This window comes from Mesocricetus auratus, unplaced genomic scaffold, assembly GCF_017639785.1.
Source record: "Mesocricetus auratus isolate SY011 unplaced genomic scaffold, BCM_Maur_2.0 Super-Scaffold_6730, whole genome shotgun sequence".
Taxonomy (NCBI): domain Eukaryota; kingdom Metazoa; phylum Chordata; class Mammalia; order Rodentia; family Cricetidae; genus Mesocricetus; species Mesocricetus auratus.
In genome coordinates this window covers 42,026,962-42,047,035 of record NW_024429184.1, presented here as the reverse complement: position 1 = coordinate 42,047,035, position 20,074 = coordinate 42,026,962, and the positions used below count along the sequence as shown (strand labels likewise).

General features: G+C 41.6%; 1 protein-coding gene across 2 annotated transcripts in view; it reads left to right on the top strand.

Moving 5' to 3' along the window:
• Tmem67 (transmembrane protein 67) overlaps nucleotides 1-9,343 on the top strand; it is a 44,477-nt gene extending 35,134 nt beyond the window's left edge. For both annotated transcript variants that reach the window (XM_005066192.4, XM_040741064.1), the window contains 7 exons: nucleotides 519-599; nucleotides 1,081-1,197; nucleotides 4,052-4,168; nucleotides 4,263-4,367; nucleotides 4,932-5,034; nucleotides 8,112-8,254; nucleotides 9,048-9,343. In XM_005066192.4, the coding sequence (XP_005066249.1) occupies nucleotides 519-599; nucleotides 1,081-1,197; nucleotides 4,052-4,168; nucleotides 4,263-4,367; nucleotides 4,932-5,034; nucleotides 8,112-8,254; nucleotides 9,048-9,128 (747 nt within the window). In that variant the 3' untranslated portion in view covers nucleotides 9,129-9,343. The remainder of the gene's footprint in view (nucleotides 1-518; nucleotides 600-1,080; nucleotides 1,198-4,051; nucleotides 4,169-4,262; nucleotides 4,368-4,931; nucleotides 5,035-8,111; nucleotides 8,255-9,047) is intronic.
• The last annotated feature ends 10,731 nt before the right edge of the window (nucleotides 9,344-20,074 follow it).

Here is a 20,074-nt window from a genome sequence, read left to right as displayed (position 1 = left end):
TCAGCTGCAGCCTGCACACCGGGCTCTGAGGTCAGCTGCAGCCTGCACACCGGGCTCTGAGGTCAGCTGCAGCCTGCACACCGGGCTCTGAGATTAGCTGCAGCCTGCACACCAGGTTCTGAGGTCAGCTGCAGCCTGCACACCAGGCTTCTGGTATGGCTGCTGGGGATCCAAACTCAGGTCCTCAGGCATGTGCAACAAGCATTCATGTCCTGAGCCCTCTTCCCAACACTAAATTTGTAAGACTCTTCCTTCCCACCTTTCTTTTTCCTGGCTTTATTAGCAAGATAAGTTTTTAAAATTAAAAATGGACTCAGTAACTCCTAACATAATTCTAAATCTCCCTTCCTTTGAGGATAGAGTCAGAACTGATAAGTGAGGTTTTATCCCATGGGAACCTCTAGAGGTCACTGTGCTCTTGGTTGGAGCTTCATTTTTTTCCTAAAATACTGCACCATGGTTATTAAAGAAGAAGCCATCATGAAGGCAGATGCTCATGACTTGACTTACTGTTGCAGGTTTTTTTCTTTGCTGCCTTTTATGAGCGATTCATAGAAGACAAAATCCGGCAATTCGTTGATCTCTGCTCCATGAGTAATGTGAGTACCTTCTGACCCCGTCTACAGCTGTTACTCCCACTCTGAAAAGACAGCTGTATTTGGAGAGGCATTACAGATGTGTTTCACAAAGCAGGTCTATTGCAGCTCCACAAGTTGGTTTGTGATGTTTGGATTGTTAATCTAATTTCAACCAGCTGTTAATCTGAGGAATAGATACAACCTTCCCTAAGTTAATACTACTGCCTTAGCTTTTTTCTTCTTTATCCACCGTTAATTTTGAATAATTAATGATTCATTCATCCTACAGCCTTCCTTTCTTAGAAAACAGTTCCAATCTTCTCTCCATCTAGTAAAATAAAATAAAATAAACTTTATTATCTTTACTCCATTGGTTTCTATTTCATGCACTTTCTAAGAATTCAATGCTTATTTTATTATTTTGGGGAAAGGAGAGAAATTTTAACCAAAACTTGCTTTTGTAGTTTTCTGGATGAGCCTCTGATTGCTTCTCTTTCGGTAGGTGTCTGTGTTTCTGCTGTCCCACAGATGTTTTGGGTATTACATTCATGGGAGGTCAGTCCATGGACATGCAGACACCAACATGGAAGAGATGAACATGAATCTCAAAAGAGAAGCGGTAGGAATGTATTCTATGTCTTCTTTATTTTAAAGTGGAAACCTGAAATGCCTTTCGAAAGTGCCAGGGATTCCAGCTCATGACCCCAAATATTAATAGTCCCATTTTGTCCTGTAGTTTGGGTGTGAAGTACACCTCAGAGTAATCAAGTAAGAGCAGGAAGGTTCCTCCTCTGCAGAGAAGAAACTGGACATTTATGTTAGGAACTCAGCATTTCACAATGACTGACAGATGAGTGAGAGTGCTGTGATCATCAGTAGTTATTACAACAAGTGCCTGCCAGTGGGGAGCGTCTAACGAAGGGTCAGGCTGGCACACTGGACACACTGACTCCCTCTCAGTACGTTACAAATGAGGCAAGCAGACATTGTACACTTCCTGGTAGCATGTGAAAATTGAGCCTGACTATAATCAAGTCTCTAGATCTAGTCATGGTTTTATAGGAAATAACAAAGACTACAGGAAGAACTTCAATAGAGTTAAGGAAGGCCTTAGCAGATCCAGTGCATAATGCCACGGAACAAATGCCTTGAGTGTTTTCAAACAAACCAATGGTGTGAACAGAAGGAAGAGGTGATGTTGTGAGAGATGAGATGCCATGTACTGAGGGAAGCCTAAGAAGCAAAGAAATGAAGCTCAAGATGTGGACTTTGGATCCTGACTCAGTCTTTGGAGAAAATCCGATGTAATGGTTTTGTTGTTACCTTACATTAAGCAACGGTTAATTTTGTTAGCTATAAAAATGTCAGTGGTAGCTCTTTTTATTAAGTCCTTTTTAGAGATACACAGATGAAATGACAGGATCTGAAGTCTGCTCTAAAATACTCTAAGAAAAAAAGAAATTTGGGAAGATAAATGAACAAAGATTAGTTAAATATTGTTAACATTGAAGCTTGCGTGATGACAGAGTTGCTGTTTTTTTCTACTATATACCCTGATAACTTTCAAATAGAAGAAAAAACTAGGGACACTTAAAAAGAAAGCCTTAGGGGTTACTGAACTTAGAGAACTTAGGAGCTAAGCCACTCTCTTAGCTCTTAGAAATTAAATCATAAGCTCCTGAAAAAGAATATGCCCAACTGAGGAATATTATTAAAGCATAACAAATAGAATTTGGGTAAAGTGCTTATAGCAAATATGATAACGATATTGATATCCAAAAACATGGTTTTCCCTCTTCAACTTACTGTACTTTTTTGAAGCTAATAGTTAGTAATATTAAAGAATAGGCACCCATAAAATAATTGTTATCAGAATAAGCTTTTACAAATGGAAAATTTTTTGAGTAATATATGCCAGGAGTTTCTCAGGACTTCCCAGTCTTTGACTGATTATATGAATTTAACTCAAGGAAAATTCAAAATATGAATAGCTAATTAGATTCTAGATTTTTAGCACAAGGAAAAACATATAAAAGATGGAGATGATTATGTAGGTTGGTTTATCTTTGCAATAAAACCTCTGAAGTAGGTACTTAGGTATTTTCTGTTTAAACGGGAGACCGTGAGTGGTGCTGTGTGAGGCTGAGGTGCATGGTTCGTGGGTCCACGATGAGTGTCTTGTCAGACAATGAGGTCTGTTTGGATAGCAGTGCCTTTGAAGATGTGGAGGAGGATGAAGGCCTAGATGACTTGGAAAATGCCTAGGAGAAGAGTCAGGAGAATGTAGAGTCCTCCCCTCTAGGGAGAAACCACAGACCGACCAGAAGTGAATCGCTCTCCGTACATGACCAAGTACCAGTGAGCCGACCCCAGAACACTCCAGAACATGATGTGTGCCCCGGTGATGGTGGAGCTAGGGAGGGAAGCTGGCTCATCGCTGTGAAGGAACTCAAGGCCTGACCTGAAAGATCCCAGCATTATTCGCTGCCTGCCAGTTGGAAGTTATGAAGACTGGGGGTTCATCATCACTGACTGAGCAGAGCTGTCACACTGCACTTGGGTACCATTCCTATGATGCCACTTTTTATATAAATAATAAGTAATAATAAATGTCACTCTTTCCACCACCGCCCCAAATGGTTTATAGAGTATGTAATGACATGGAAAATTGCTCAGGGTATGATGATAGACAAAAAGTGTGATCCTCGTTTTTTTTGTTGTCCATATGTTACGACTTAGAAAAGGTCTGGAAATGGGGGGCTTTAAATATCTTTAGTACAGATGTTAAAATTTGTAGTTAATCTTTTTTTTCTTGGTACCTCTTCATAGTTTATATATTCTCCACAATTACCTGTACTCTTTTAAGTAAAATTTTTATTTAAAATGTAGAAGTTCATTGTATATATTCTTCCTTTAACTTTGTGGAAACCAAGTGCTGTACTGATTGCTGGTTGGGATCAGACAAAGCAGAGTGGTGAGTTCTGAAGTAGATGAATGGGTGTCACAAAGCCAGAATCTGAGGGAACCAAGAGCCTTCAGTGGAAACCGGCCAGGCAGTAAACTAGAGCTTGTGATTGTCAGGGTTGCATTCTTGTGAGAAGATGTCCTGTTCATAACATTCACTGTTGAGTCTTGTCTTACAAACACAAACAAAAACAGTAAGGCTAATCACAGTGAAAGCTATGAATACCAAGTACACAATAAGTAGGGTGGTTTAATAGCCCAGTAAAGAGGACAACATGGATACCTACAGGGAAGCTAGGATAAGATGGAAGGGAACATGATCAAATCTGGAGGGAGGAAGGGACCTTGAGTGACATTAGAACCTTGGTCTCAAGTACAGTATCAGCAAAACTTCACTAGATTTATCAGTCCTATGACACGTGATGCTAACTACAGAGAAGTGGTATGCTTTGCTTTTTAGGAAAGGCCTTTTGCAATGGTCTCTATCTTAAATCCTTTAACTTTTTCAGGAAAGTTTGTGCAGCCAAAGAGGCTTGGTACCCAACACAGACGGGCAGACTTTTCAGATTGCAGTTTCTGACCAGATGAGGCAACACTATGACAGAATTCATGAAACTCTAACAAGGGTTTGTATAAAGGATTGCTCACATGCGGCTTGCCATACTTAAGGTCCAAAGCACAAAGTGTCTTATATTTACACATTTCTCTTTTTCATATTAGAGAAATGGCCCTGCCAGACTGCTGACTTCATCAGCAAGTACTTTTGAACAAAGTATAAAAGCATACCACGCAATGAATAAGTTCCTTGGCTCCTTCATTGATCATGTATGTATACTAATGTCTATGTGTAAGCTAAGGTGGTAAGGTCGTCTGCTGCTTTTGAAAAGTTAAATGGGAATTCAGTTACATTTTTAATCAGCCCAGTCAGGGAACCTCTTACTGTTTTTGTTTTCTGTGTCATTTAATACTTATAAATAATGTTAAAAAAAACGCTTATAGTCACTAACAATTTATGGTTTAGAGATAAAGTTAGATAATATGAAAGAAAGATGTGAATTTAATGTGTCCATTGACAAATGATGATTCCCTTAAATATGTCTCTACTAGAATTTTACGTTACCAAAATGTTCCACTGTGATTGTATTCTTAAAAGCATCTTATAAATCAATTTTCAGTATATCTATCCTTAAATATATTCACAGAATTTAAGATTTAAAGCTTTTTCTAAAAATATTTCTATTATAAAGACTAGTGTAGTGATTCATCTTATAGAAGTTTTTTGTATGTTATTCATTCCTCGTTTTTTTCTATTTCTAATAGAAATTTTGCATTAACTGGACATTTATTTATTTCATTACACTTTTTTACATGACTGTCTTCTCAAATCAGGTTCATAAGGAAATGGATTACTTTATAAAAGACAAGCTTCTGCTTGAGAGGGTCCTGGGGATGGAGTTCATGGAGCCCATGGAGAAGAGCATCTTCTATAACGGTGACTCCCCTTGCTGAATCTGAGTCCTGTTTGCAAGTTTGCAGTGGGAGGGTGTGCTTGAGATAGTTTTTTTTTTCATTGATTTTAGTGATTTTATGTAGAAGCAATGAGAACTTGGTTAACTCAACCTCATGGAACTATAGTCATCTCTGTGTTCCATTTTATTTTGAAATATAGCAGCAACAATACATATGTGTGTGTATGTGTGACTGAATGAAAGCAAAAAGGTCAAATTTTAAAATTAATAGTAGCTCAGATAGTAAAACAAATATATAATATTTATTTAATGCCAGACTTACAAAATGTGTAGAGTTCTATATGGTTTATCTTCTACATCTAATTCATTTTTTAGCCAGTCTTAAAAATTACTTACCTTGATATAGGAATCATCTTTACATTTAAGTTTTTGTGTTTATAGGTGTTTTGCCTGAATGTATGTCTGTGTGTCATGTATGTGCCTGATACCTACCAAGACCAGATGAGGGTGTCGTATCCTCTTAACACCGGAGTTACAGACAGTTGTGAGCCTGCCTGTGGGTGCTGGGAACCAAGCCCAGGCCTCTGAAAGAGCAGCCAGGGCTCTTAACTGCCGAGCTGTCTTTCCAGCCCCACTAAAAGAAAAGATTTTAAAAGAAATGGTTTGTGAGTTTCCCTTTGTCTTATAGAAAATACTTAATTTATACCACCAGCTATATGTAAGTTGATCCATGTGGTGTGAAATACTAAAATTACTCCATAAATGTGTCATCTCATTGCTCTTAACCTGTATTTTTTAAAGTGCATAATATAAAAGATAATGGGCTGTGTCTATGTGAGAGGGTATTACCAGCATTTTGTTTTGGTGAGCACACATGGTAACAGCAGGTTAGAAGCCACCACTAATAAGCATGGCTACTAAGTGTGCAAACTGACCCAGTATGTAGATTGGATTAGTTAATCTGGTAGCATGGTGCAGGCTAAATTTTTAAAAATGAGCCAGTCGTTGAGAATATAGCTTCAGACTCTTCTGCCCTTAGGTTTAAAACTCAACTGGACACTCGCTAGCTTTGTGAACTTCAAAACGCTGCTTAACCTTTCTGAACTTTTGAAGACCCCTTTTTTCTAATGTTAGTATGACCTTTGAAAGGTTTTTCAGAATAATTATGTGTAAAGACACAAAGCAGGGTATGAGTAGTGCCAGGAGAGGGGAGCGGGGTAGGTGTCAGGAGAGGGGTGCAGGGTAGGTCCCAGAAGAGGGGTATTTTAGGTGGGTCCCAGGATAGGGGTGCGGGGTAGGTCCCAGGAGAGGGATATTTTAGGTAGGTCCCAGGATAGGGGTGCAGGGTGGGTGTCAGGAGAGGGGTATTTTAGGTAGGTCCCAGGAGAGGGGCGCGGGGTAGGTCCCAGGAGAGGGGTTTTATGGGTAGGTGCTGAGGGAAGATGGTCTAAAAGTACAATTGTTGTCATATGTTCCTCCTGTCCCTTCGTTTTTCTTTCATTCTTTCTTCTGTTTCCCTTCCTTCTTTTCCTGCCTTCCATTTCTCTGTCTAAGTCTTCACCAGGAGATGATAATAAGTTTAAGGCAGTAGGAATGGATACAAGGAAGACAAGGGGTTTACCAGAGATGTTAGGAGAAAAAGGCACTGGGAAAGAAAAATTAGATGAAGCCAGGCATGGTACACCATACAATTCCATCAGCTCAGAAGGCTGAGGTCAGACCTCAAGTTCCAGGCCAGCCTGAGCCACATAGTGAGACCATGTCAGTAAAGAAGAGAGGAGCTGGGGAGAGGTCTGTGTGCACGAGGTCCTGCACTTGCACCAGCAATACCTGGTAAAAGCTGGACCTTGACCACAGGTATATCTGTAATCTCATTGCTACACAGGGTATGGGGCTTGCCAGCTGCCAGCCTAGCTCCAACTTCAATGAGAGACCCTGTCCCAAAGGTGTAAGGCACAGAGTAGAAACCTGGGACACCTGACGTCTTCCTCTAGCATCCACATGCATCGTAGGCATGCACAGACATGTGTACTTCCACACACATTTGTATATACCGGGCATAATCTCTAGCATCCACATGCATCAACCACACACCCCCTAGCATCCACATGCGTCATAGGCATGCACACAAATGTATACTCCCACACATGTGTTCATACACCACACACACCTTCTGCATCCACATGCATCATAGGCATGCACAGACATGTGTACTTCCACACACATGCATATAACACACACACACCGCTACTGTCATCATCACCACCACCCACAACATATTAAAAAGAAGAAAGAGGAAAGGAAGACAAAAACTGCCCAGATTTCCAACTGTGATTCTAACTTAGTGAATGACAGCAATGCCCTAATCAGGGAGTGAAGATGAGGATACGGTTTGAGGAAAGAGAATGAGACCGTGCTGTATCTGAAGGTAACTTGGGATATCTAGGAAGAGGTGTCCATTAGGGAAATGTAAGGGAGAAGCTTTTGGGAGAAAGAAGGTGCACAGTTAGTTATGGGGCCATCCTATGATGTCATTGCTAGAAGAGATAGCAGTCACCAGGCGAATATGTGGTTCTCTGAGCCCCCTACAAATTATTTGTGGCATTTGTGTATGTCTACTTGGTTTTTTTGTTTATTTTTCATGGTAAAGGGGTGTGTATCACTTATCAGGTCTTTTGAAAGTGTGTGCACATCCCACAAAGGACAGAATTGTGTGTTGCATGCAGAGGACAAAACTGTAGGAAACTGAGACAGAAATTCTAGAACACTTGTGCTATGCCTTGCTGGATTTAACTTATATTCTTTATCTTAGACATTATTTCTAAGGCTAATTTAGTCTTTGGTTCTATAGTCAGAGAAAGAATATTCACTAACTGCTCTTCAGAAGGCATTCATGGTATATTTACACTTCTAGCAATTATCATTGTTGGCTTTGATATTAACACCACAGCTTCTAAGTCTTTAACATTGAGACTGGCAAATCTTAATACCTTTTCTTCACGTGAGCCATAAAGCATTGACTGTTTAATCTACTGTTACCAGAAGCTAGCCCAGATCTGTTCTGCCGCTGTTTGACACATCTTATACATGCTTTTTGTAGACGAAGGCCATTCTTTCAGCAGTGTGCTGTATTATGGAAATGAGGCCACGCTTCTTATCTTTGATCTGTTGTTCTTCTGCATCGTGGACTTGGCTTGCCAGAATTTTGTCTTAGCATCCTTCCTCACATACCTGCAACAAGAGGTAAATATAAACGCATTCTGGGTTTCTTCTAAAGCAGAAGTGTTGGAAGTGTAGGTGTTTATTTTCTTAACAGAATGTGTGAGCCTCTACTTACAGTAAGGTTTAGGGAACGCTTAGAATATGACTAGCCCTACCAATGAAAGGAAAAAGCATTTAATAGATTGCACTCTGCATTCTGTCCTGGGGACAGTAAATCTAGGATCCAGGGCAGGGCAGAAGTTCCTTGAGCAGCCAGGAAGATACTTCACTTCCTCCCACGTACCAAAAGTGAGTCCCATCCAAACAATGGGAGGTGCCATTCAGGGCTGTACACCCTCTCACACAGCCTCACCTGTGTGCATAGTGAGTACAGTGTGGGTAAAACCGCTGAAGTGCACATTTCAAGAAATGGCAACTGTACTTGAGATGCCATTATTAATGTCACCTGAATACCCTCCTGCATGAGAGAAGGCGTGAGTCAGCACTTGACTCATTCCTGGGTAGAGACCTAGAATCATGAACAACAAAAAAAAATCCTTCATTATTTAAAGGTATATTCTTTTTAAATTAATTTTTATTTAAATTAAAAACAAGTAAAGGTATATTCTTGTAAGTATGATAGGTATATATTAATTCATAAATATATTTCATAATATTTTATAGTTTTAAAATAATTGTATCAAGTAATTAAAATATCTCATTCATGACAAGAAATGGTTGAGAAAATTGACTAATTTAATTGAAATATTTTAAATTGATTTGTGTGTTTAATTTTTTTAGGAATATTTAATTTCCTTCTCATCTGTTTTCCCAGATTTTTCGATTTATCCGCAATACAGTAGGACAAAAGAATTTGGCAACCAAAACACTAGTGGATGAAAGATTTCTGATCTAAACTATGACTACAAAACTTAAGGACTCAGAATAATTGTGGCACAAGCCGTTATGTCATGTTATATTTTTTTAAAACTTGTAATACATATTATTCTTTCATTTTTTTATCTACAGAAAAACTTATTTTTATAGCTTGTAAAATATGAGATATAGTTGAAGGTACTGTATTCCCCATTATATGTTGTATTTAATTTACTAAAAAGTACTATTTCCCCATTATGTGTTGTATTTAATTTACATCAATACTGACCATAAGACAAGAAAGGGAGGGAGGGAGGGAGGGAGGGAGGGAGGGAGGGAGGGAGGGAGGGAGGGAGGGAGGGAGGGAGGCAAGGACCCTGTGCTGCTCTCCATGGTCAGGCCTTGATGGAAAGCTAGTGTCCATCATTATCATCTGCCTACATTTTCCCAGTTACAATTCAGTTTGATTCTAGGTTCAAAGGTGGTGTTCAGGATTTGCTTGTTTGACTTATGCTTACAGTTAAATAAGTAAAGCTATTTTCAAATGTACTTAAATTTTTTATTTGTATTATTGCTGTCTCAGCATTCTTCCTTCTAATAACTCACCCTGTTTGTCAGTGGGCAGGTCCCTACAAGACATAGGACGATTTGGTACAAATCCAGTCAGTTCATCATGAGCCTGGTCTCTCAGGTCATTTACATTTATAAACTGAGTGACTTTTTCCCAACATAAGATTTTCCACACATTTTAATATTTTAACAGTACTCTTCCAAAGTGCTACTTCAATTATGAGTAAATACTATAAATACCAGACTATAAATATATCATTATATTGACCAATTTATTGAAAACAAATTTAGGCTTCATAAGTCAGGAGCTTAATTTTTTGTTTTTGTTTTGCTTTCTTTTTGTTTTTGGACACAGGGTTTTTCTCTGTGTAGCGCTGGCTGTCCTGGAATTCACTCTATAGACCAGGCTGGCCTCAAACTCAGAGATCTGCCTGCCTCTGCCTCCCAAGTGCTTGTATTAAAGGTGTGCCACCACCATCACCTGGCCTAGTAGCTAATTTTTTAATAAGGAAAAAAATGGATTCAAAATACCATTGAAATAGCTTGGCAGTGGTGGCTTACACCTTTAATCCTAGCACACAGAAGGCACAGACAGGCAGCTCTCTCTGGGTTTGAGGCCAGCGTGGTCTATAGAGTGAATTCCAGGACAGCCAGGGCTACACAGAGAAACCCTGTGTCCAAAATAAAAAAAGTCCTAAGCCATATAGTTAATCATTTTCTATCTTTCTCCTCAAGCTAGTCTTAAGTAATTCTTTTCATGGCATACCCTCTACTTCGGGGGCCCTGACACTGCAGGATGGCTGTCATACTCCAAAATCACCATCTCTGACTGCTTCCTACAAGGATGCTGTGTAACCACTTAAATGCAATGCCATGTACATACTGTATTTATCAATCAAAATATATAGTGAAATGTTTTTCATTTCTATTCCTTTTGTGTACACCAGAAAACCCAGCATTCAGGAATGCAGTATGTCTGGGCGGGTGTCCCGCCACTGCCCAAGCTGGATCTTTCAACTTCCCTTAGTTTGTAGATGACTGGGCAGAAAAGGGAAGAACTAAAAAGCTGGGTTATTGGAACTGTGGTTTCTGAAGGGCCACAGAACCGGGGTGTCTTTATCCACGCTACAGGGGGGAACAAAGGAGGCAGCAGAGTCTTAAAACTACCTACCCAGAACTTGAGCCTTCGCGCCACAGTAAATCCTCACTACTGAGGTGAGCGCTTTAAATGAATTTCAGAATGCAGGATCTGAGAATGAAAAGGGGAAAATAAAATCCATTCGGAATTAGCTTGTGTATACTTAGAGCCTTGGTTCCATCCTGTGCTCCTGTCTCACACAGTGCGGCAGCCGTTGGTCTCCGCCCACGTTAAGTCCCTGCTCGTCATTTCCCGTTTACTACTGTAGCAGCTTCCAGCTTCGCACAGTCCCTGGAAACACTGGCTGGGTCTCCTACCCCTGTCTCTTCACAGTGAAACAGGCCCTAGGGGGCTCCTGTAAGCTGTGGTGTGCTTGGTATCCTCCTCAGAAATAGGTTGTGCCACCCCCCCAGGCAGTGGTGGCGCATGCCTTTAATCCCAGCACTCGGGAGGCAGAGGCATGCGGATCTCTGTGAGTTCGAGGCGGGCCGGGCTGGACCGATAGCCTCCAAAACAATACAGAGAAACCCTGTCGCATAAAAACCAAAAAAAAAAAAAAGAAAGAAATAGGCAGTCCCCCAAATCCCTGGGTAACCAGGCGACTTCCTGTTGGAGGAGTCCATACTGGGAACCTGAATGGGGGCACATCACTGTGACTTTTAACTCAAGTGCTTTCAAGCAAGAAGCGTGTGTCCTTTCCTATATGTGCATATTGACCAGTGTCATCTCAGGGGAAGCAAATGGAAGTCAGAGCAGAATGGCTTAATGAAGCTGTACCAGCTGTGGATTCCAATGAGAGGTTTTCGCTCACCATGAAAAAACGCTACATCTTTTCAGACATACTATCCTTCCCTCACCAGTTGGATGTCCCAGAGATGTGTATATTAAGATACTGACTTATGTTAAGATGTGCTTACAACAGTCTGGGGTGTAGCTCAATGACAGAACACTTGCCTGGTGTATTAGTCAGACTTCTCTAGAGGAACAGGACTTACAGAATAGTGTGTGTGTGTGTGGGGTGTGGGGGTGTGTTGAATATAGAGAGAGGAGGGATATTAGCATGATTTACAGATAGTCCATCTTGTCCAACAATGGCTGCCTATCAAGAATGGTACAAGAACCCATTAGTTGTTCATTACACAAGCCTGGATGTCTTAGCTGGTCTTCAGTGAAGAATTAGTCTCTAATGCCAGTAAAGGAATGGACCTCCTATTGAGAATAGAGCAAGCAAGCAGGCAAAGGGAGAGTCAGCCTCCTTTTTCCATGTTCTTTCCATCGGCTGCCAGCCAAAGGCGTGGTCCAGACTAAAGGTGGCTCTTCCTGCCTCAAAGATCCAGGTTAGAAGCGGGTCTCCACACCTCAAAACGATTTCATTAAGAAAAGGCCCTCACAGGTGTGCACAACCGTTTAGGCTTCATTTAGTCCAGATGTAGTCAAGTTGACACTCAAGAACAGCCATCACATCTAACATACATGACATTGGTCCCCAGCACTACACACACAAAAGTAAGCAAAATCTTAAAATAGTATTTATGAGTGTTGAAGTTCTTATTTTTAACAATAATAATATTATTATTAGCTTGGAGTCTCTCAAAGTATATGTTCGTCTTTCTAATGAATTAATTTCATGATATTGAAACTCAGACTAATGGTCGCAGTGCCTGATACAGATGCTGAGCCTTCTTCAGTTGTTCTAGCCACACCACAAGGCCCCCGTAGTGGTGGCATAGCACAAGGTGAAGGATGGCGGGGAGGGAGCTGTCACCATCCAGTGCTGGGATTGGTTCATGGGATATTGTATCTTTAATAGCGAGGATCTCTTTCATTTGCTCATTCATTCATTCAACACCTCTCCCCACTTCCTAGCCCTTCATAAGGGTCTTATCACTGATGGAGGAAAGGGGGGATTTTAACCAGTAAGTACAATTGTAGCCACAGGGATATAACTTAAAACGTATACCTCTGGGTCATCAGGGCTTCAGTCGTAGAAAAGGTGTGTTTGGTATGAGATTTTAAGACAGGGCAAAGTCAAGTACATCCAAAACAAGAAACTGGCATATTCATAAGACGCACATAGTGGTTTAGGGTGGCACAGGTCATTTGAATAGAATACACATCTTCCATATTTTTTATTATGCTATGATGTTTCAGCATCTTAATCTTTCTTGCTGGGAGACTCTGCTCCTTCTGGAACCAGTGCTCAGAACTGTGAGGTTAGGTAGAAGCACGCCTAGAGTACATTATACAGACTAACTCATCCTGAGCCCCACCTCAGGGGGCAACTGCCCTCTGCCTTGATCATCCCAGTGCCACGAAACAAGATGATCACCCAGCTTGCTTAGAACTCTGAAATTACTCAAGCTGCTTTCCCAAACCACAACCTTGTGTTGTCTTTTCCTTGGAAATTCCAAACAAAACTGAATCCCCTTATCCCTGCCACTGTGTCCTGACTGGTGCTTTCATTCAGTTTCTAGAGCCTGGTAGCAGAATGCTCATGCGTTACTGTATTAGTTAGAGTTGCTATTGCTGTGAAGAGACACCATGACCACAGCAACCCGTATAAAGAAAACATTCAATTCAGATGGCTTACAGTTTCAGAGATTTAATCCATTATCATTGTGGTAGGACATGTCATCACGCAGGCAGACATGGTGTTGGAGAAGGAGCTGAGAGTCCTACATCTTGATCCAAAGGCAATAAAGTGAACAGTGTTACTGGCCATAGCTTGAGCATAGGAGACCTCAAAGCCCACCTCCACAGTGACACACTTCCTTCAACAAGCCCATACCTACTCCAGCAAAGCCACACCTCCAATAGTACATTCCCTATGAGGCTATGGGGAGCAATTACATTCACACTACCACAGTTATCCTCACAGCTCTACCTGGCTGCCCATCACACAAGGGAACACAGGACAGACAGTCCATTTGGGGGATTAGGAAGAAGATGAGGCTGAAAAACATTGTCACATCATGAAAAATCCCCACTCCAAGCTGTATCTCAGTCTCACATAGAGTTTAGCCAAGATAAGTTTCCTAGCTTGGATATGAACCATGACCCCCAAAGCCTGTGTGTTGAAATCTTGGTTCTCGGGTAGTGATGCTAATAAGAGGTGACTGGATCATGCAAGTCTTGACTTCTCAGTGGCTTCACTTGGGAGTGTGCCCCCAAAGGGTCCTGAGCCTCTTCCTGTCTCAACTTCCTGGCTGCCATGAGGTGAACATCTTTATGCCATAGCATGCACCCCCCCATCAGGATGTTTTGCCTCATTTCATACGATCACCAAAAAGTGACTCCAGCCAACTGTGAAATAGCACCTCTGAATTGAACTCAATCTTTCCTCTAAGTTTTCTCATATATTTTTGCATGGGGACTGAAACTAATACACTTTTCCTGCCTTAGACATAGTGAGCCCTCTAAGTCTGAGATCCAAGGATTTAGCTATGTGTCAAAATACATTTTTGTGTGCCCTAGCTGAACACATAGAAAAAATTTCCTTTACCTTATTTTCTAAACAGTACAGTCTAACCGTTTGACACTTGCATTGTAGTAGGCAGTATTTGTAAGCTAATGCAGATTTGAAGTATATAGGAAGATACAATACATAAGTGCACGGAAAAGTATTCACCCGTGTTAGTGAACAGAGTGCAGAATAAAGCCAGAAGCTACCTCCAGGGTGCCACCAATATGGCAACAGTTTTACAAAGTTACCATGCGTTGTCAGAGCTGTGTAGAATAAATGAACTTTCATATTATTTCCACTACATAAAATCATCTGACCATTGTGAAATTTAGAGGCACAAAGACTTCCCCAGAGACAACAGCAGGTGGCAGTAGAGAACGGGATGAGGCGGGGCTTTTCCGCTGGCTCTGTTCTTACTGCCCTGCAGAGCTGGGAAGCTCAGCTAGCAAGCACACTGTTGGTGCTCTTCGAGCTCAGGTTTTGAACTGGATGCTAACACCGTCATCTTCCACCGAGGAAGAGAGACACAGCACAAGCTTGACCTCAGAAATCAGAAAAGCACATTACAGAATCTCCTTCAACTCATTCTAATGTAATACCAGTTAGCCCAGTTCATTTACAAATGTGTACCCTGTGCTTCTGAAAGCCAGCTACTGTGCTAAGGAAACAGTGGGAAAGGGAAGGCAGGAGGACAAGTAACTGGGGTCAGTACAGTGATCATTTTGTTAACTCTGTAGCATTAGCAGAAGTATCTCTCAGTGCTGGATATCGAAGTCTGAAAAACACTTCGCTGGACTCAGGCTGTCATCCAGCCTGCTTGTCTTTCATGATCCCATGTCTTACCTTCACCAGATTCTAGAGGACGCTTACTCCCCATGGCTCTTGCTTCTTCCTCATCTGAAGGCAGCCGCAGAGCTCCCTCCCTCACATCTCTCCCCTGACCCTCTTGCATCTCTTTTGCTTATAAGGATTTCTGAGGCTATATTGTACGCACTAGATATTTCAGGTGGTTTCCCTGTATCAATATTTTTAATCACATTTGTAAAATCACTTTTGGAACATATCCACCGGATCTGGGTTTAGGGTGTAAGCAGTTTTGTTTTTGTTTTTGTTTTTAAGGGAAGGGATACCAGTCTATCTACCAGAAGTGAAGTCTATCTATGGAGTACAAGGATGAAAATGTGAAATTAACATTCCTGAAGAGTTTGAGTGGTCTGGGAAGGGGCATGAAAGACTTACTTTAATTGAGACAAAAGATGAGCAGAAGTGAGGGATTGTGGGATATAAATAAGGTTGAAGGTTTTCATATATTGGAAATGATGTATACAAAGGCCTACAGAGGCTGGGATGGACCATTTGATACTGAGTGACATCAGAGAAAAGATTTGCTCAGAATCAAGCAGCAAATTCAGGGCAAGAAAAAAAAACCCAAAGTGTTTTATCCACCTAATCTGTGCCTTTGGCCTCCCCATTGCCACAAACAGTGAAACTTTGAGATTGGATTTTGTAGCCAGTTAAATGTGGTTCAATGCACTGAGTAATTCTCTTTTTCTGGAGCCTTCCTCAAAGCTATCACTGCATCACTGTAACAGACCATTGTCTAGAAGTGACAGAAACCAAGGTCAGATCCCAAAGCCCACACCACTGAGCTGATCCTGTTTAGGAAAGGTCTGCTTCCGACTGGAGTCAGTATAGTTTAACATTCTTTGATGGTAGCTTTTCCCTGTCATACTTTTTCTCTCCTCCTTTTGTCTAAATGTTTGTAAGAGGATCTAGAGATGCCCTTAATTAAATTACAGACCAGAGAATGGAGGGATGAAAGATATAAAAGAAGTTCATTGTAACCCACAGCATGAAACTAAATCAACAACGAAGCAAAGGCTGCCACACATTCATTCCAATGTGCTGAAGGCTGTCCATCAAGACTGTGTAGCATTCTGCTTCCAGGAACAACCAATCAAGAAGCAGCAAAACCTTCTCTTCATGGACAAACTTCCTCCTGAGGACTTTGAGCACTGTGTGCTGTCCTGTTCTTCTTACATGTAGCCTGTGTAGGGTCAGGCTCAACCTTGTGTGCCTCTTCTCTCCCAAAACATGATACAACATCCTGCACCTTAGATCCAGAGGACATTCTCCTACCTGCTCTCTAGCCCCACCACTGGCAGCTTGAAGGCATTGCATTATTTGTCACAGTTAATCAACCCTTTACTTCAGAAACTTCTTAGTCTTGAGGCTTTATATATATATATATATATATATATATATATATATATATATATATGAGAGAGAGAGAGAGAGAGAGAGAGAGAGAGAAACAATCTTATTTCACATATCAATCCCCCTGTTCCCGCTCCCTCCCATCCTCCCCAACTCACCCCCCTCTCACTCCCCAAGGATGGAGAGGCCTTCCGTTGGGGATAATCAAAGTCTGTCACCTAATTTAAGGGAGGGCCTAGGCCCTCCTCTGTGTATCTGGGCTGAAATAGTACCCCTCCACAGGGAAGGGGTTCCCAAAGTCCATTTGTGAACTATGGATAAATACTGGTTCCACTGTGAGAGGTCCCACAGACTGCCCAGGTCTCTAACTGGCACCCACATTCAGAGGGCTTGGTTCAGTCCAATGCTGGTTCCCCAGCTTTATGACTGGGGTCCCTGCCTCTCTGTTCTCACTAGGTCAGGTCAGTTGTTTCTGTAGGTTTCTCCAGCAGGGTCTTGACTCCTTTACTCATCCCTCCTCCCTGTCTACAACCAGATTCCAGGAATATGACTCAGTACTTAGCTGTGGATGCCTGCTTCTGCTTTGATCAGCTGCTGGATGAAGGCTCCAGGGTGGCAATTAAGGTAGCCATCAATCTCATTATAGGGAAGGGCATAAAAGGCAGCCTCTCCACTACTGCCTAGATTCTTAGTTGGATCATTTTGTGGATCTCTAAACATTTCCCTAGTGCCAGATTTCTCTTTAAAGTCTTGAAGCTTGATTTAACAATTTGATATTCATTGTGCTTCAAAAAGAAATTGCTATTGCTATTACCTTCGACAATGGCATAACAAAAAACAGTAAGATATATCTATTGTGTTCCTTACAGGACTCAGTTAAACTGTCTGGCTTCAAACAGCACTGTTTAATTTAGGAATATTCATCCAGTCCCAAGACAGCAACAACTAGAACTTTCTTGACTGGTGCTTTTAAGAGTTTTATTTATCATCCCATAAAAACACATTTAAGTACTGAGAAGACAAACAAAATTCCCTTTTATTATAACTAACATTCTATGCTACATTTATGCTTCATTGGCTATTTTACAGCTGTTTACCTTTTGACATACCAGAATCTCTTAAAATTATGCATGCATTACATCCTTGTCTGTTTTATGGGACTTAAGACTCATCTTACAATTTGAGGTGGTTAGTAAATTCACACTTTGCTTTGCTTTTGCCACACGTGGTTGGCTACATTCATGGTTTATGACATGTTCAATTAGCAGTCAGGATGTTACTCCACTGTAATGCATTTCCTAGGGTGAGGCAGGTTCTGCTTTGTAGAATACACTTAATGATGCAGTTTCTAGAGACCTTTCACTCATTCAAGAACAGACAAATAGGGCTGGAGAGATAGCTCAGAGGTTAAGAGCACTGGCTGCTCTTCCAGAGGTCCTGTGTTCAATTCCTAAGCAACCAGAGGGTGTCTCACAACCATCTATAATGAGATCTGGTGCGCTCTTTTGGCATGCAGACATACTTGCAGGCAGAACACTGTATACATAGTGAATAAATAAATCTTAAAAAAAAAGGAGCAGGCAAATAGTTGCATTTTTCTTCTCTCTCCAGGGATTTGTCATCTTAAATCCTTGCCAAATGGGACACGCTGCCTTCTTGAAGATCTCTCAACCTAGCCTTCCCTTAAAATCATGTCTATCTCTGATATTTCTCCAAATACCTCTGTGTCTTTTCACTAACCTACCTGCTTCACATCCCCTGTACAGTGCTTGCTACTGTATCTTAACTTATGCTTATTGTATGTCCCTGGGCTCCCTCTGGGCCTGGCCTTGCCCAAGCCCCACCAAGGACTTCTGCTTACATGGGGCCATAGTTGGTTGCCTCTTTGGTTTCTCTAGTTTCCAGAAGAAATTCCTGGTGACTTATTTTAAAACTTTGAATCCTCCAAGAGCTCCAGATAGCATGGCATCCAATAGCTCTTCTCTCACTTTCTTCCTTTCTTTCTCTCAGATTCATCAGGACCTATCTCCTCTTGAGGTCATAAGCCACACCCAGCCTCTGAAGATGGGGGCGTGGGGGGGAGCGGGCAGGGGGCGCATCATCTCATACAGGGATTGAATTTTCCTAAAAAAGGCAAGTTCTCCTAAGGAGGGATTCTTATACCAGTAAGTGTATGTGTGTGTCTGTATGTGTGTGTGTGTGTGTGTGTGTGTGTGTGTGTGTGTGTGTGTGTGTGTGTGTACATGGGGCAGGGTACCAGGGCCATGAGCATTCTAAGTGCCCAGTCACAGAAGTATTTCCTCAGGCCTTGTACTAATAGAGTATTTTCTGCATCTTATTATAAATTCTATACACAAGGGACAATTGCTCACATATTCCCATTAATAATAAAAAAGGCCTGGCTTCACAGAATCACTTCATACTTACTCATTTAACTTAGCTTTAGAAGTGAACATGTCGGAAAAGTGCCACAGAGTGCCAACAGTGGCCCAAATCCTCTCTTTGTAAAAGTTGGCAAAGAAGAATAACCTACAAGAAAATGGGGGCTAACGGACCCACCTCAAGTTGCCATCGTTTAAAAGCACACTGCTGTTCCCTGGATTGTGTATTGTTGAAGGCTGGGTTGAAGGGTCTAAACTGTAGGAAAGTAATATAATATTCTTCTGTATTCATAGATTGGTGCCTAACCCAATTGTCATCAGAGAAGTCTCATCCAGTAACAGATGGGAGAAGATGCAGAGACCCACAACCAAACATTAGGTGGAGCTCTGGAAACCCAGTAGAAGATGGGGAGGAAGGATTGTAGGAGCCAGAGGGGTGGAGGACACCACAAGAGCACGGCACACAGAATCAACTAAGCAGGACTCATATGGGGCTCACAGGGGCTGAAGGACAATCACAGAGCCTTCATGGGTCTGCACTAGGTCCTCTGCATGTACGTTATAGTTGTTAGCTTGGTGTTCTTGTGGGGCTCCTCACAGTGGGAGCAGGGGTGTCTCTAACTCTTTTGCCCGTTCTTGGGACCCTTTTCTTCTTACTGGGTTGCTTCATCCAGCCTTGAAGTGCCTAGTCTTATTGGAACTTGTTATGCCACATTCGGTTGATATCTCTGCAAGGCCTGCTTTTTTTTTCTGAAGGGAAATGGAGGAGGAGTGGATCTGGGCGAGTGGGGAATGGGAGGAGTAGAGGGAGGAAACTGCATTCAGGATGTATTGTATGAGGGAAGAATAATTTTAAAAATAATAATGAAGTGTAGGAAAGGGCTAACGGAACCATGCAGGCACAGCCTCCCCTGCTGTTGACACTAAAATCTCTCTCTCTGCTTTACATCCGTGCCTCTCTGCAGAGCACACCCCCCCCCCCTTTATTTCCAAGATAGCCTTTGCGTAGCTCATCAAAAGTCCCTTCCAGGTATGCCTTAACAGAAAACCAGCTTTGTCTCCCTACTGTCCAGCTTCAGGAGTTTCTTTGTAAATTCTGTAGGATTAAAGTTACTAATATCCAAAGACTAGTCTACAATCTATTTTTAGGACACTGTCTATTTTACAAAAAGGGAACAAAGCCCTAAGTCATTAGACTTATTGAGCCTATGCAGTGG